This window comes from Miscanthus floridulus, chromosome 1 (genome assembly GCF_019320115.1).
Source record: "Miscanthus floridulus cultivar M001 chromosome 1, ASM1932011v1, whole genome shotgun sequence".
Classification (NCBI taxonomy): Eukaryota; Viridiplantae; Streptophyta; class Magnoliopsida; order Poales; family Poaceae; genus Miscanthus; species Miscanthus floridulus.
In genome coordinates, this window is record NC_089580.1 from 289,308 (window position 1) to 307,451 (window position 18,144).

The window sequence follows — 18,144 nt, forward strand, 5'->3', positions numbered from 1 at the left end:
GTGGATAATCCATATACATTAGATTATGTCGATTTTATATCCGACCCCACATCCATACACAATCAAATTCAGATTATCTATATCCGCAAGAATATTAAAAATTCTTCTCCGTATCCTCGGATCAGCACAGCGAATTATTTTCATCACTTTCACCTTAGTCTTCAAACGTGGTGAAATTGTCAGCTGACCAGGAGGTTCAAGCAATGAGACAATGCAATTAGATACTGGATTTATGGGAAGCTGTGAGAGTATATCACTCATTGTACCTCCATCAACATTATGATCGAGATAGTTATTACTTATTAGCTCTAAGACAACTTCTCTAAGACATAGCTCATAATATAAATAGTCATGCATGACAACCTACATTGCTCATAATATAAATACTCATGCATAAGACTAGCTCTTGATCAAGAGATAATTTTTCTCCCTCTTCTATTAAAATATAAAATAATATGCTTAGAGTTAGCTTATAAGTCACCATTCGAGGTGCCCTCGTTCCCTTGAGCACTCGCTAGCGAGTTCTTTTTGCATGTTCTCTCTTCTGCATCATACAAAACGTGAAGGAAGTTATCGATTTCGACAGTTGTTGGACAATCCCTAAGGTCTACTCCCTTCATCCAAAAATAAGTGCTCATATCACACTCTAAGGAGTCAGCCAATCTTGAGTTTGACTAGATTTAAGCATTTATATTTTTAAATAGATTTGCTATGAAAATGTATGATTTGATTAATCTAATGATATTATTTGGTATTATAGCATTAGTATTTTTATATATGTTTAGTAAAACTTACGATCGATAGACATCTCGAAGTGTGAGATAAACATTTATTTTGAAATAAAGAGAGTACTAGTCTATTAACAAGATTGGCTCAATAATCACGACATGTTCATGTCAATCCTCTCCTTTTATTTGTGTCAGTGTGAAAAGAAACAATCAGGATCGTGGGAAGGGACTATATACTTTGTTTATGTGTAATAGAAGGGTTCTTTTCTTGGAGTATGTACGTAGTATTTTGTTGTGGACAAACGGAGCTACCGACGAAGAGCTAATGATAGGCCTGATCGAGCTCTACTCATAGATTGACTTCTGGTACTGCGTTGCGTTTACAGTTAAGGAGTCACTCCTGATCAAGATCAAGGGAATTGAATGGATCAATCAATATATTGAAGAACAAAGTAATCATCTCTAGGATTATCTATCATCTGTGTACAGCGTACAAGCTAGCTAGGTCGCCTCATGGGGCGCGCGACGGCGCGTTGCGTCGTCATGGCCAGGCTGCCAGCCATTTCATTTCAGGCTGCTGAGCTGATGCCGCACCTCTGCATGGCGCCGTCGAGGACCTGGCGGAAGTGGCCGGCGTCGCAGGGCACCCGCAGCACGCCCGGCTGGCCGTACCCGTACCGCTGCGCCGCCATGTCCAGCAGCTCCGCGACGGAAGGGTCGCTGAGCAGCCGCACTGGCACCAGCACCCGCTCGCCTTCCTCTCCGTCGACCCCGCCGCCGCCGGCGACCATGGGCACGTGCCCTCTCGGGACCTTCTCCTCCTCGTAGGCGCCGCCGGACCCCGCGCGCCCGGGCGACCCGCTGCCGTTCTTCCTCTTCCACGCCATGGCCGGGATGTTGCAGTGCGTTTGTTTGCTCGCCCCCGACGAGAGAGAGATCGTCTCCAGCTCTCGCCGGAGGACTGGGAGGTAGCTAGCTAGGGCGAGTGACGGTGGTAGATGATTGGATCGCGTCTCTTCTTCTTGGGCTCGGGCTCGGTCGTCAGCTGCGGAAAAAAGAGCGAGAACTGGCGGGATTTATAGAGTTGGATTGGCAGAATAGATACAATTATTTGAGCAACTGGGACGAGCGCGCGCGGCTTCGCGGCGGGCGCCGGGGATTTATGGCAGTTGCAGAATCTTTTGACCGAGCCCGAGCTGCTGGGTCCTCTAATCTGCTCTCTCCTCTATGCCAGTCCAAAATGTTGACCTGGACAGAGACCATCATGGTCATGGAGTCTATATATCATGGTTAACTCGTCATTCGTCAATTCCGAAAAAGGAAATCATGGATTAGCTAGCTAGGTTCGCTGTATGGTTGAACAGGGTTGTTGAATAAGCGGCTCGGGACGGATCCGGAACTAACGTGTATACTACATACAGGTGAGCCATTGAATGAAAATAAAATAGTCACAGATCGAATCGTTCAAGTTAGTTAATGGCTCACTAATCCAACCAATGGTTTATCGTTAATTGTTAGGCCTCGTTCGGCAGCTTGGGATCCAATCCAGGAGATTATTCAATCTAGGCCAGGAATTAGTTGATCCACTTGCTGGCACTCATTCCAGGCCTGGGTTTAATTCCAGAGCAGAACCAATCTAGGAGGCTCCAATTCGCTGTTCGGTTTGGCCAGGGATCCATCCAGGGCTGCTGACAGCATGTACACGTACATATCCAAGCATTTAACTAACACAACAGAATATGATTAGGCTTGGAACAATTCAAATTACCATGCAAAGCAAACCCAACAGAAATCTCACAACCTGACAAACAAATATAAGTGCTTGTCATAAATAAATCCCATGTTTTGGGGTTCTTGATCTTCAAGTCTATCATCATGCTCTCATACATGTACAGATAATGGGTAGCAACAATAGCAGAGTATCATAGATAAAGGACATGCTAGCTAGTGCCAAAAGTGACAAAAGGTGCACCAAAAGGCTGTCATGATCCACTCATGAAATTACAATCTTTTCTCACACAAACCATCACAAAAGTGCACAAATCTAAAGCATAATTTAAACCAGTAGATAACTCGTCTAAGCCTACTCAAGTGACCAGGCACTTTGTCCAATCCAATGTTTCTTGATCATTGACTCATTTGCCTCCCTGAAAATGACAGCAAGCTTTTTTACAAATTACTGAATAATTGAACGAAAATGACTCACAATGTAGTCAACCAAAACATAATTGAATCAATATGTCAGTTTAAAAGCCTTGATTAGTTGTGAAACTAATCGGTTCCTTCACAGGCTCTATCCCTATCTCTTGCAGTGGCTTCTCGACACGTCACTGTTTCCTTTCAGAAAGCCAAGCATCAAGATCACTGTAAAAGGACAACAATTTTCAAGCTAAATGACAGGAGCAGATCTCAACTTTCAACCTCACTGTAAAAGGACAGCAGAATCGGCTAACAACAAACACAACCCTAACGGGAAATGCATCTCTGCAGTTCAAATCCTCTTACTAGCAACTCAGTTGTCAAAATGTTCTCATCTCTAAGGGTTGCACAGAACTAGAAAGTATTTCTTCTTTCAGGTTTCTGAACATTTCTCTATGGAACATGGGCATCGTCACAAAAAAAACGACTAATTTTGTTCTTCTAACTTCCACCATATATTATTTAACTGACACCAAGATCATTGTGTTCTTCTAATAACCGTTCCTATATTATAGTCAGCATCTCATTTGAGAATGTAAATGCAAGGATGTATTTTGCATTATTGTGGGGAATTATCTAATATGGTACCTAAGGTTATGTGACTGACCAAGCGTAGAGAACTCAATGTAGAAGCATATAAATTTATAATCATATAGAAGCTTCTGGGGTGTACCTTCTGGAGTTGGTACCAGATCCCAAGAAGGCGGAGGTTCACCTTCCCCAACTCCAAATGGTTCTGGAGGGATCTACAGGTAACAAGAAAAGGTATATGTTAAGCAAAAAAAAAAAACACACAAACCATTGCTTACAAAAGTCCTACGTCTATACGTTTTAAACAAAATGAATTTCAAGGATCAAACAGGAGACTACCATCTTCATGAATTAGCACAAGTGCACAGGCATGCAGCTGGGTACTGCTATTGCTCTCACACCATCAGAGTGGTAGCAACACATGAAAATATTTTACAAAGTACATATAAGTTCCACCAAATAAAGATGCACCATTGTTCCAAAAAAAAGAAAGATTGTTAAGGTCTGATGTGACTACCCTTCTTTTAGACACATGATCAGGCAAACTGACTCTGTCACTGCAGGCCTTAACTAGTAAGATTGTTAAGGTCTGCTGAACACTGCTACATATGCACTATGCAGATTACAGAACATCTAGATAGGGCCAATGCCATTTCATGGAACAGATAGATCAGCTCAGTAACAGCACATCATGACTTTAAAGTCAGTATTGCAGAGCATCAATCTTTTCTGAGTGCTCAGAAAGCTTATCTATATAAACATTAAAAAAAAGAACAAATTCACTAAAATGTGTTCCTCTATTGATTGGAGAACACACACAACCAGTGAACGGAAAGTTTTCAACATAGCAATGCTTCCTTTATTGTGAGGAGAGGTAGAGGTAGATCGAAATTGACATGGGGGGAGACCATAAAAAGAGATTTGAAAGCTTATGATATACCTAGAGATCTATGTTTGAATAGGAGTGCTTGAAAAGCAACTATTGATGTGCCTGAACCGTCACTAGGGGCTCTTGGTGGGTTTCAACTCTAGCCTACCTCAACTTGTTTGGGACTAACATGCTTTGTTGTTGTTGTTGTAATGCTTCCTTTATTGAAAAAAAATTTGATTATGCCATCTGCCATCTTGTTTGGGCAAAATCTTAAGTGCAAACATCTATAGAACTAGTGAACCACGCACTACTACTTTCTTGTAAGTACTTTCAGTTTTTAGTGTGTTGCTAAAGGCACTCATCTGGCTTCAAATCTTGTGGTCGCAATTTACATGCGCACAACACAAGTGCTTATCCATGGCTGGCAAATGGTGGGAAACAGACTGGCCATCCCGACTCACTGTCAAATGTATATCAACATGTGTATTTTCTGCCTAAATGCAGTAGCAGCCGCAGTGCAGTACAGTCAAGAACAGCAGTAGCAGTAGGTGAGATCACAGACCAGAGATTCAAAGCCATCAAATGGAAGTACTGTTCCCCAACGCGTAGGGAGGGATTCGATCTTAGCAACCGGCCACCGCACTAGCTGACCGCCGTCCGGCACGAGCTAACCTTCCTCGGGACTGCATGCATGTCGGCCAGTCCTTGCGGACGTCGGTGTTGGTGGAGTCCTACTCGTTGGCCCACCCGGCGGCCAACCCCAAGGATGTTGTGCTGCTTCGCCGGCGACGAGCGACGAGTGATGGATCTAGCGAGGATCAAGCGACGGAGTGCAGGAACCCTAGCGCTGGGGAGAGAAGAGGGCAAGGAAGACGAGGGCGATGCGTTACCGGCGAGAAGGCGTCGGAGAGCATGGGCCATGGGCGATAAATGGGAAGCGGTCGCCGTCGCCTCCCCACGCGATGTGCCGCGCCGTCGCCTTCCGACTCGGCAGGATAGAATCCGGACGTCCGAGGGTCCGTCTCCATTCTGGGCCGAGGAGGGGGTAAAAAGGCCCGGATTGAACTATTTTCATTCCGGCCGCATCTAACCGAACGGCTATTCCTGGTCCAACCTGGCTTCGAACCGGGCCATGCCCGATCCGGACGGATCAGGCCGCGATTCGGGCCATTCCGGGCCAAAACGAACGAGGCCTTAAGGGGACGGATAAACATGATAGTTTGGGATGTTTGGCTTGAGGAACTTACCCCATATCTTAGATGACGTAGTGTTTCATGGGTTGAGCGATCCTATGCTATGAATATTAGGTCCTCCACAATGGCTCCGTCCACTGGTCTGAAACTTGGCTGAAAACACTGTTTCGGCTGAATTGTTGTGAGAGAAAAACACTATTCCAGCTGAAAAACAAGGCGAATATGAGGTAAGCCGAAAAGTCACAGTGATGTCGAGAGAGAGGATTTAATTAGGCTTCTGCTCTCATGTTGCAGTGTATGATGCTAGCATTACCAAATTCAGGAGTGACGATGCAATAGAAGGATTCGGTGCTAATTGATTAGAATATTGAAAGGGAAGAGAGACTACAAAAGCGTGAGATGGATAGAGTCCACCGTCCCATTCTTGTTTTTAGTTTGGTGTTTCTTTATTTCTAAGCCGGACCCATAGCATCATGCTCAAAGCTATTACTTCGGGAGCATCCGTGCCATTTTTCTTCTATGGACAGATCCTTTTTTTTATAGGCATCACCCAACGTTGTATAAGGTCTTAGTGAAATCATCATATTTCGTATGGCTATACTAATTATTTGCTTCCGATGAATGGACGATCAATCCATTTCATTTCACAAATCAAATATAAGAGTAAGAATTGATGAGATAATGGTCAAACCAAACACTCTTTAGAGCATCTTCAAGAGCCTTTCTAAATCTGACTCTCTAAATCATTATTTGAAGTCATTTGCATAAAAATCGCTTTCTATATCTTTTCACTCTTCAACAGTTTTTCTATATCTCATACGCACTCTAGAAAACTATTCTCGTCTTCTATATTTGGCTAGAGAAAAATCTAGAATAGAAGATGGCTATATTTAGATGATCATTTAAAGAATCTGTTGGAGGGTAGTTTTTCATCACAATCTCTATTCCTAACACATTTAACAAGCTAATAGCGTGTGTACTGGTCTTGTGCCATCCGACCCAAATACTGAGCCTGTATTGGGCCATTTGTGTTGCATGTCCATGCCATATGTTACCAAACATACTACTCTCATTCCTCGTTAAAATGAGGGATGAGTCGATCCTCTCTATACATAACAAACCCATGACTGATGAGTCAAACCCTCAAATCAAACACATAAGTCTCTTCCATGACATCTTGGGGTCACAAGGATGCATCATGTCCTCCATGTGTGGAACACTACAATTAATCTGCGAACCAGTTCCTATGGGGCCACAATGGGATTAGACACTAGAATACGATATGTCACACGCTTATGCCTCTCTCTCTCTCTCTCTCTCTATAGTCTTTACCAAACACCTAACTTCGAATTGTTCGGAAAAAATTAACTTTCAATCTAACTACAAAATTGTATTATGGACTCCCACCGGCGAAGGAGAGAAAAAAAATTATGTTCGAGCTAGTGAGCCTTCCTTGACAAATCCGAAGCAAAAAAAAAATCATCAACGTGTCGTTGTAGAAAACTAGAAATCCAATCCTGTCTTATCTGTGCCCCTGACCTGACCTGACAATAGACAATACGATGTACGTGAAGCTGTACGAGCTGAGTATTTTGGCAAATCGCAACCACGGGTTAGTGTCCAGCTAGTTTGGCACTACACTTGTTATGTGTGTGTCCCGTGGTAACGGCCATATGGTTACTCTAACTACTGCACATAATGAGCGTTTCCGCCTGCGTTTTTTTCTTGTAGGAGTTGTAGTAGACCTTCTTGATTCTTGTTTTTTTTTATCTTCAATGTATTTCTTGACAAGAAGTTACCGCTAGCCGGCTTCGTAGAACGCGGGAGCATCACTGCGTCACACACTCACGAACTAGCTAGCTACCTAGCTAGAGACCAATGCCATGCGTGGCGCGGCTACGTACGAGTGTACGACTGATCGATACGGTGCAGGTTGCACGCTCGACGACACGACGACGCGGACAACAACGCGCGGAGCACATGAGGTGCTAGCTCTGGTATAGCGCCAGCGCCACCCACGCCACAGAAACGTCGGAAGAAACAAAGAGTGATAAGCACCCTCACTGCCTATGGATCACATGCATGGATGCTCCTGAGTCCTGACCTTGACGTCGTTAGTTGGCGACGTGACAGACGGCTGGCTCGCTCGGACCATCCATCGACTTTAGTGGCCGGCCGTCGCTCGAGTACATGGCCGCGATGCGTGCCTGCGTCGTGCCCGCGGCTTCGCAGCACCTGCCGCATCTTCTTCTGCCCACGGTATTATTCCGGTCCGGCGTCTGCGGAAACTTGGTCTGGGCTGCTGCTGGACCTGTTGGGCCGTGGCGAAGAAGATCTAGAGGCATCTCGGCCTGTGAACATTGCTCGAGTCACGACATTTGGTTATATGGCCGGTTGGATATTTTAGGAATTGAATACAATCTCCTATGACCGGTTAGATATTTTAGGAATTGAAATACAATCTCCCAAGTATGCCTATCGGTCAATGCAATTGAATCATTGCGCGAGTTATTTTCCGCTTTCAGGAAGAAGCGGATTAACAGAGTTCTGATTCAGTTGTCAGACGGTGGGACGCGTCAGCAATTTGGGAAGTAAAAATGGGACGAAAGAAATGCTTCGCTCTTAAAAAAAAAAAACTTTGCATCTTTCAGATCTATGAATAATTTATGGTCTTATAAACTCAGTGTTCAGCATCCATTCACAGACAACACAGCAATACAAAAGGCTAAAGCAACCACTACCAGCAGTACACAAGGCCAACGGTGGTACACTCTGGTGTTATGTTCTACTACCCGCAAGCCATGGGAATCATGCCTTAACACACCAACAGATATGCTGCGAACACTCTCACAAGAAGATAATACGCTGGGCAAGGGAGCAGCAAGTGATAAGCTACATAAACAACACACATGGACACCTTCCGTCTCTGTTGCACAGCACCCAACATGTATGTTGCAAGCACTCCAACACACAGATGAGAAAAGAAATATGTTACAAACACAATTAATCGACTATACAATGCTGCTTTGCAATTAAGTCAAACCTGCAGCGGCAACTGACAAGCTTAGCCTCACCTACTGTCAGTGCAGGGCGTGTTGGGAGAACTTCAATTGTCAGCGCATCAGACTACAGCTGCCAGTGGTTTCATCCTTTTAGGGAGGAGTTGGGGTCTTTAGCCTTGGAACAGTGAAATTTGGCCGGAGGAGCACAGGTGACACAGCATATTTCTAACTACTAAAGTAGATACTAAGCATATTCTAGATGCTAAGATAGAAGTTGGATATAGCTAGAACAAACTCAGAGTTTAACTAGAAAACTTAGAGAGAAGCACTTAGGCTTAACTCTCAATCTCCACCTGACTTTCAAACTTCTTCACTTTTTCCTGGCATTATGAGAGAAGGTAAAAAATCGGTGAGATGGACAATATGAAATCCACAATGGTCCAGACAAACTAAACTCACATTACCTTTAGTTCAGTATTTTCAGCAACCAAATTCGAAATACAACTTTTGAAGTCCTCCAAATCACCTTCAGAAAATTCTGATTTGAGCAAAATAATAAGTTGAAATCTCAAAATGCAACATGGAGATGCAGTGAACAACTCAATATACAGGGTGCCAACATATACTTTATCTTTTCAACAGACACCGCAAACGACATGGAAAATGCTGCACAAATCCAATTGGATCGACACAACTGTAAAGCCCAATTAGGTGGAAAAAATAACCAACATTCAAGTTCTTGACAAATAAACTATTTTGTTGTACAAGTCTAGGCTGTTGTGAGATCCAAAAGTTAATAAAATAATGCACATGGCATAGTCAACAACAGCTAGAATCTCAAACTGCAACGTGGAGATGTAGTTAACATACAAGGTGTCAACTTCTAGTGTGGTGACTGTGGGGGTATGGCCCCCGGTATCCACAAGACAAGACATGGGCCGCACCATCAGAGGTGGCCCAGCTCACAACATCAAGGCGTGCACGGCGCTGCTCGGCGTGCACCGCAAGACATTGTATAGTACCAAATAGGATACTAACCTTGTAACCCTGTCCCTCCAGACTATATAAGGAGAGGCAGGGGTTCCCTAGCGGACAAGATCTATCCATATATCTCAATACAATACACCAAAGACACAGGACATAGGGTATTACGTCGATTAGACGGCCCGAACTTATCTAAATCACTGTCTCTGCGCCTTGTGTCACCATCTGGTTTCTGATTACGCGCACCTCCACCGACAAATCTACCATCGCGGGATACCCCTCGGTGGACTGCCGATGATATTATGTCGGCAGTTGGCACGCCAGGTAGGGGTGTGCGCTTGATCCATGGCGAGCCAGATGGACCTCAAATCAACAGCGCGTTCTCATCATCAATCTCGTGGAGATCCATGCCGGTCCACGACGACGATTCATCACTGGCTACACCAGCCCTCGCGATAGCAGATCCGATCTTGGAATCACCTCTAAGGTCGTCTTCACCGACAACTCACCGCCCGCTAGGTGCTCACCGTCAACGCCAACCAGATAACATCATACGTCGCCGACTAGACGCTCCGTCTAAAGCTAAGTCACGCTTTAATATTCTTCTAAATATTCTCCGATCTTCGTATATCGCCATAATGTTTCTACGAACTGTTTTCTCCATGTTTGCTCCCCAATTGATTTTCCAAACCCTCGAACAATCACGTTGATGCTCGGACGCCTCTAGAGACGGCCCTGTCTCTGGCTCCTCCCTACACGTGCTACGGGCTCCGCGCTCTACGTTATGGGTGGTCGACAGCGGCTCCTTGGTCACACCTGTTCCTCCTACACGTGCACGAGCTCCGCGCTCCACGTTATGGTTAACGGGCTAGCTAGGGCTGGAGACTCAGCTACACACTAACTGTTCGGGCGGTTTATATTAAACATAAATATATTTTCACGCCAACTGATCGCCGAACTGCATACGTCGTTTCTTCACCATTGCTGATTTTTCTCTGGAGTTTATTTATTTGTGCGTCATGTACTACCCATTCTATATATTTGTATTGTAGGATCATCGTCTAGGTGATCGGATCACCTGGCGCTCGGACTTCTCCACCGATCAACTAGTCAGACCGCTTCGTTCATGGACTCCATCGCCGACTAGTTGATCGGACTGTTCGCCAATTGTTTCTACTCAATGCTCACTTCGCCGCCAACTAGTTGACCAGACTGTTCGCCGCTCGTGCTTCATCGCCAGCTATGCCAGTTACTCCTCAGCGCTCGAATTCTTCGTGCTCGAGGACTAAGTGGGCACACTTCACCGCATGGACGTCGCTAGTTATGCCGGGGACTCCTCGGTGCACAGACCTCGCTAGCTTCGCCTGAGACTCCTCGGTGCTCGAACATCGCCGCCTACGTTAGGGACTCCTCGGTGCTCGGTCATCGCTAGCGACGACGGGGACTCCTCACTCCTTGGTGCTCGAACATCGCCGCCTATGCTGGGGACTCCTTGGTGCTCGATCATCGCCAGCGATGCTAGGGACTCCTCGCTCCTCGGTGCTCGGACATCGCCAGTGATGCCGGGGACTCCTCGGTGCTCGGTCATCGCCAGCGACGCCGAGGACTCCTCGCTCCTCGGTGCTCGGTCATTGCCAGCGACGCCGAGGACTCCTCGCTCCTCAGAGCTCGAACATCGCCACCTACGCCAGGGACTCCTCGCTCCTCGGTGCTCGGTCCTCGCCAGCGACGCCGGGGACTCCTCGCTCTTCGGTGCTCGGACATCGTCAGTGACACCGAGGACTCCCTTGCTGCTTGGATCTTGCTATGTCTCGTCGGTGTGCTATCAAGCTACTCCATGCTGTTCGGATCAAGGTGCTGATCTTAGGCAGCACGTCTGGGGTCTTGATACGCGCATGTCAGACGACGTCGGTAAGCTTTTAGACTTCTTTTTCTTTGACCCTGCTACAAGATTCATTCTTCATCTTCCAGCAGGCTCGGGGACTAAGTGGGCACACTTCACCTTACAGTGAATGTGCGCTTTTCTCATCTCGAGGCTATGCCCGGGGACTGGCTGCCTGCTTAGCTGGTTTTCTACTTTCTGACCCTGGCACCACGCGACTACGTCACCTACTGTCAGGCTCGGGGACTAGCTGTGGGGGTATGGCCCTGGGTATCCACAAGATAAGACATGGGCCGCACCATCAGAGGTGGCCCAGCCCACAAGATCAAGGCGTGCACGGCGCTGCTCGACGTGCACCGCAAGACATTGTATAGTACCAAATAGGATACTTACCTTGTAACATTGCCCCTTCAGACTATATAAGGAGAGGCAGGGGTTCCCTAGCGGACAAGATCTATCCATACATATCAATACAATACACCAAAGACATAGGACGTAGGGTATTAAGTCGATCAGACGGCCCGAACCTGTCTAAATCGCTGTCTCTGTGCCTTGTGTCACCATCCGGTTCCTGATTACGCGCACCTCCACCGTCAAATCTACCATCATGGGATACCCCTCGGTGGACTGCCAACGATATTCTATCGACAGTGACTGTTTTACAACAATGTAATCTCAAGATGTTAAGGGACAACTCTAAGCTATAGAATGCACAGTAGAAAATAAGCTACACAATGCACACTAGAAACAAATAGAGATGAAGCTTTTTCATTCTTATTCTTCTAGTAGCAGCAAAAGTAGTGTCGGGTTCATAAACCTGGGGTCCCTCGCGGACCGGCTTCCCAACAAAGGCTCGGCCCAATCAGACAACGCACAACTCATGGGCCGGCCCAAGTATCTGAACAAACAGGTCAGAAGGGCGATCCAATCACCGACCGAAAGGTCTAGCCGAGGAAGAGCGACGCCCGTTTTTCGACTCTGGCCCACCTCTCCGACTAGAGGGCTCACTTCAGTCTTTAGCCCGCCTCTGGACGGCCTCTCCGATCGGAAGGCCTGGCCAAAACACTACTTTCGACTGGCGTGATCAGAACCGACTGGGACCAACCGACCGGAGAAGCCCACTCGGAAAGGACTAGGGAACGAACGGAGAAAGTAAGGCAGAGCGCACAAGTCAAACCACGATACTAGGGACCGTACCCTATACACCTGCAGAAACAGTATTCTGCAACCTCCCTGACACAAACAGTGTTGTAGGCGCCGACATTTTCCTCTACAGTATTATGGGCGCCATTAACTCCCATACAGTAAAGCCCCCCCCACATGCCTCTGGGCATCGACAGTGTTGTGGGCGTCGGCTTTTACCATACCGGATGAACATGGTAAAAACCCCTTGCCTACCTTAGGTATCAATAGTGTGGCAGGCGCCAACATCTACCATGCCCGAAGAAGACAACACCACCTCCCACATGCATCTGACATTCGACAGTATTGTGGGCACCTAACATCATCCTGTACCCACCAGCGTGGGTAGCAAGGCTCAAAAGAATACGTACTCTCTCTCCCTCACTTGTAAGTCCATCCCTTTCATCTATAAAAGGGGATGCGCTCTCTCCCAACTTTTAAGTCATTCCAGATTTATTAGATCGATCAAGTTCATTAGCTCACAGCCACAGAACCACCAGGTTCGGACCTCAAGCACACGCTTGAACACTTAGCTTATAACGGAGCTCCTGTCGCTCTCGGCCCTTCCAACCGGACCTCTTGTACCCCCTATCTTTCTCCCTCTCATTTGTAACCCCACTATAAACTTTGAGCACCTAGGCTCAGGAATAAAGTCACCGACCAACTCAAACTAGACGTAGGGCATGTTGCCTGAACCAGTATAAACCCTATGTTATTGAGTGCTAGGCCACCTCCGATCACAACATACGGCAAAACTATAAATATTTACTTGTTGGTCACTTTCTGCACCGACAGTTGGCACCGTCCGTGGGAAAGATGTTGTACGTTCAACACTTTTTGGTCATCGAATGGCCCACTTTTCCGCCACCTTCACCATGGCGGGCTCAGGCGATACGATTCACTTTGGCTCATTGGAGTTTCCCGCACTCCCACCTATTGGGATGTGGGTTCCACCCGTCTCCGAGCCATCCTAGGCCTTCCTCTTTGGAAGCCTAGACTTTGTCGCTGATAGGCTCGGCGTACTACATCTCCATGAGGAGGCACTCATTCCGACACCCGTCAGAGGGGCGCCCCCTCATCGACTCCGGGACGCACGACTTCGACGACGCGGCATCCGCACTTCATTCCGAGCAAACTCTCTACTCAAAACCCGCTGTGAGTAATGTACATACTGTTATTTACTTACTATTCTCTATCTTCCACCGATTATCTGAAGGGACCCCATTGCCCCCGCCGCGACCACCATATGACCGATTCCCCTACGACCTCACGTCTCCCGCGGACATGTACGCCTAGGGGCTCCGAAGGATGCCGATGCCACCCCCTCTCGCATCCAAATTCGTGGAGACGGCGAGCTATGCTCCCACCTATTTCCTCGACCTCATGGATGACGATATTGAGAGTGACAGCTCCAGCATCGGCGTCGTGGCGCCTAGCCACCGTCCGTCCTAGGAGTGCACTATGGCAGATGCTCCAGGACAGCCACCTATGGTAACGGAGTCCTTGCAGACTCCCTTCGGACCCTCATGCGAAAACCCCTAAGCTCACACGGGAGCACAACGAGAAACTACAACAACAGTGGCTGCACCAACCACCAACTGTGCCAGCGCACTTAGCGCACCACACTACGCCCCATGCAACACCATGGACAAGAGGAACGATCCCCCACACTTCGCTTAGGCCAATCAGAACATCGCCGCTGTGGCCATACTTCTGCACGGCCTGCTTGAGCCGAACGATCCTCAGGAACAGGCGATCCACTGCAACCTCCGGGCACTAGTGGAGACCGCCGCCATTCAACAAGTGGAGAGCTCCATATCATGACACTGACTCATGGCCTCACTCCCTGCCAGGGGAATGGGGATGCAGCAGACGAGTCACTCCACCCGCTCACCGCTACAACCACTGAGCGTGGCAGAAGAGGTCGCACATGTGCCTCATCTTGACTTAACGACCGCTCCGCACCGCCCGCCTATCTATGCGCGGCTTGGGCCAAACTGAGATGCACGTAGCAGCAACCGGAGTCCCAACCCTGATGGCTCAGGACCATGGACCTTTGTCCAATGCCTCCAGCGAGCGCCGCTCCCGCCATGCTCCAATAGAGGCCAAGGCAAAGGCAAGGCCAAGCACCAGTATCAGGACGAGGGCCCCTCCATGCAGAAGGGAAAAAATAATAGAAAAGATCACCACCGATCGGCCAACTCTGCGTCGATCACCACGGCTGATCACATGGACAAGCACCCCCAGTAGGACCTTCCAGGCCACTTCCACGAACTCATGAAGAGCCCGTGCACCAACCATGCCTACCCCATCAAACACCTGTACAAGGACTACGAGCTCCTCAAGCGTCTTCTACGACAGGCCGACGGGACAAAGGCAGAAAAAGGCAAAGAAGCAGCGCCCAAGAAAGGGGGCATAGCGGGCAAGGATCCGGACGACTGAAGGTTGAAGTAATCTGACCAGATGGCTATCGACTAAAGGACGACAATGACAACATTCTCACCGAACGCTTGGAATAGCTATGTCATTTTTTCTTCCCCTAAATTTTAGTCTTACCATTGTTTACTTAGTGTTTGCTCCTATAAGAGCACCCCGACCCGAACACTTTTTGGCCTAAGTCGCTCGGGGGCTCCATGAGGGTACACTACTACCTCTCTTTTTTGTTTACTATCATATGGTGAAACTCCTCCTTACCCAAACAAAATGGTAGTTCGTTACTTTAATTTGCCTTATGTAGCTTTGCTTTAAAACATTCCGACCGATTGCACCCCGCCTTTCCTACGGTTATGAGCAGCTGAGCCTCGCGGGCCACGCCCTAGGCTCCCAAGGTTGCAGCCTATAGGAAGAATGGGCAAGTATGAGAAAGAAAGAATAAAAAACAAAATTATGCTACGGGAAAACTAAGGAACGAAAGGGACAAGCTTCCCCGAACAGAATGACTCCATCACAAAAAACAAAACCGACTATAGTCATTAAGTACACAAGAACGTTTACATGGGGGCTCCCCCACGAACTTAATCTTTTTACATCTACTAAACTTCTTATACTTCACAAACTATTAGGGTGGCTCGGCGGCGTCTGCTGTCGGTACGACTGGCGAAGGCGCGGGCTACTCACTCCTTGGCAGGACAACATTCAGCTCGGTAGAAACCAGGGCAATGTCCACCTTCAGCCTAGGCTCCATACCATCTGTAGGCTGGGTGATGTCCTCTCGACGCATGCTTCTGGCCATGTCTTCACGGCAGACGTCCATCACCCACTACGCAGAGACTTACTCTGCCACCAACCTTGCGTGCGGCAGTAAGCTCCCCCCGAGCGTTTGGATGTCCTCCATGTTCAAGCCATCTGCATACCCGCTGAAGATAGTGGCAAAGTCTAGGTTCGGGTGGTACGTCGCCACCGAGGTCAACAGCCCCGACGCTCCGTAGAACAACCCACTTGTGATAAGATCCCAGACCGCATCCGGGACCTCCGCCAGCTAGATAGCGGGCACGCTAGTACTTGGCGCTGACCCAAAGACCTCTGAGATGATAAGCTGGGCAACATTGCGGATCTGATCAAGTTCCCCCTCAAGAGCATGTCGCTCTTCACAGGACTTGGCTAGCTCCTCTGCATTCTGGCTAAAAGTCGCCTTGACCGTCTCCAGGTTCCGCTCCAACGACTTCACCTTTCCGCCCAGCTCTGAAAGAAGGGCAACAAGATCAGAAATAGGCTAAAGGGAGAAACCAACACGATGAAAAACAGAGAAGGTATGTACTAACATGAAAGTTCTCAAGGGTGGAGAATTCCTCTGCCTACCGGGCCACCTACTCGTGCAGCTGGGCGCTCGCCTCCTCCGTCCCCATCATCCAGCCCCAAAGCGCGAGCACTTCCTGGTCTGCCTCTGATCGGGCCTTCCACTCTGACTCTAGGGCCTTCCGCGCTAACTCCAGGGCGTTCCGCTCTAACACAAAGGCACTCCACTCCGACTCATGGGTCTCTAGGGATTTTTGGAGCATCGTCTTGGTGTCCGCTAGGGATGTCCACAACCCTGCCTCGATCTCCACCTGGTGAGCCTTTGCCACCTCAAGCCCCCACTCGGTGGTGGTCGCTTGCTCTGCTGCACGCTGTCACTCCGCCCACGCCATGGTCGCCCAGTCCTGGGACTGACGGTGGGAGGACTCTAGCTAATGCTCAAGCTCCATGCTCCATCCATAGGAAGGGGGATGACATCTTCTTCAGGCCCTACAAAAAGCAAGCATACTAAGGCAACTAACAAGATATTCAGAGGTCAAGGACAAATACGGGAAACTCACCTCCACAATGAGCTGTAGGTCGACCTGGACTAACTGTTGGGTGGACTTAACCCGCTCTTGAGCATCCTCAAGCCTCAAGGATACGTTGGCAAGTTTGAACACTATGGTAACTCCTTTCCCCCAAGGATGTCCTAGAGCTGATGCTCCTAGGAATCTTGAAGGATGAACCACACCTTTGCTGGGTCCTTGGGGGAGGGCCACTCTAGGTCACCCTTCGGTAGCCCGCCAGAGGACCCAACCTCTGACTAAACCACCACCAGCTCCCGCAACGACATTGGCAGCTCCACCATGTTATCAGCCTCATCGTCGGATGGGATATCCACCACCTCGGTTGCGTGGGCCACCATCAGGCGTTCTGACTTCGTCCTAGCCATGTCTCCCCCCCGCGCCTTTGGCTCTGACCACAAGGGTGAGCCATGCTGCCCTCCACCCGATGAGACAGGGAGCTCGGTCTCCCTCTCCTCTTCCACCGCAACTGGTGGAGGAGGGGCCATGAGAGTTACCTCTGGCGTGACCTCCTTCGCCAGCACTAGGATCGCCGCCAATGCCGATGCCGCTACTACCACTGTACCAGCAACTGACCCAGGGGGCACCACCCCCAGAAGGGAAGGGCTCGCCACCCCCACCCTTTTCCCCCCACCGCTCGCCACGACACACTGTAGGGTGGGCCTCCAAGTCTCCTACACGGGAGTTGGGGTGATGCTCAACCCCGTCATCGCACGACCACTGACAAAAAAGTGTAGGTAAGTCACACTCCAAAAAGACTCAACAGCAAAAGATAAAAAATGAAACAAAGAAAAACATATTGGGAGGTAAGCGGCATGACTCTGAAGGCAATACCCGACGTCGATGGGCCTGTAGGGCAAGGACCGCTCCAAAGCTGTGACCTGCACCCCCTCACTTCAGCTGGGGGAGGAGTCCTTCCAACCAACTCCTGCTCGGCCTATGGAGCGCCGCAACCCTTGGCTCAGGACTCCTCGATCGGAGCAGCAGGCAAGGCATCCTCCAACTGCGAGTCATGCGCTGGCGCCGGACTTGGTGACGCACGGGTGCCAGTCCTCTCCTTGGACTGCCTAGCTTGCTTGGCCATGCCTGTGGTAGGTAGGGACAAGACCGACGACACCACCAAGGGGCATGGCGACTGCATCCGCTTCGCATCCCGCTCGCCGAGGGCGTCCGCGCTCGCCGCGCGCTTCCTCGGCACTAAAACCACCGCACGCCTTTCTGCCTCCTGCTCATCACCAGCGGACATCGCCGTAGGGTCGCGACGCTCCGCT

General features: G+C 48.8%; 1 protein-coding gene across 1 annotated transcript; it reads right to left on the reverse strand.

The window, feature by feature from the left end:
- Positions 1-1,152: 1,152 nt before the first annotated feature.
- Positions 1,153-1,760, reverse strand: LOC136470583 (auxin-responsive protein SAUR40-like). The gene has a single exon (XM_066468382.1). It carries the CDS (start codon positions 1,613-1,615, stop codon positions 1,298-1,300), a length of 318 nt encoding a protein of 105 aa, XP_066324479.1. The 5' UTR covers positions 1,616-1,760; the 3' UTR covers positions 1,153-1,297.
- Between the last annotated feature and the right edge of the window lie 16,384 nt (positions 1,761-18,144).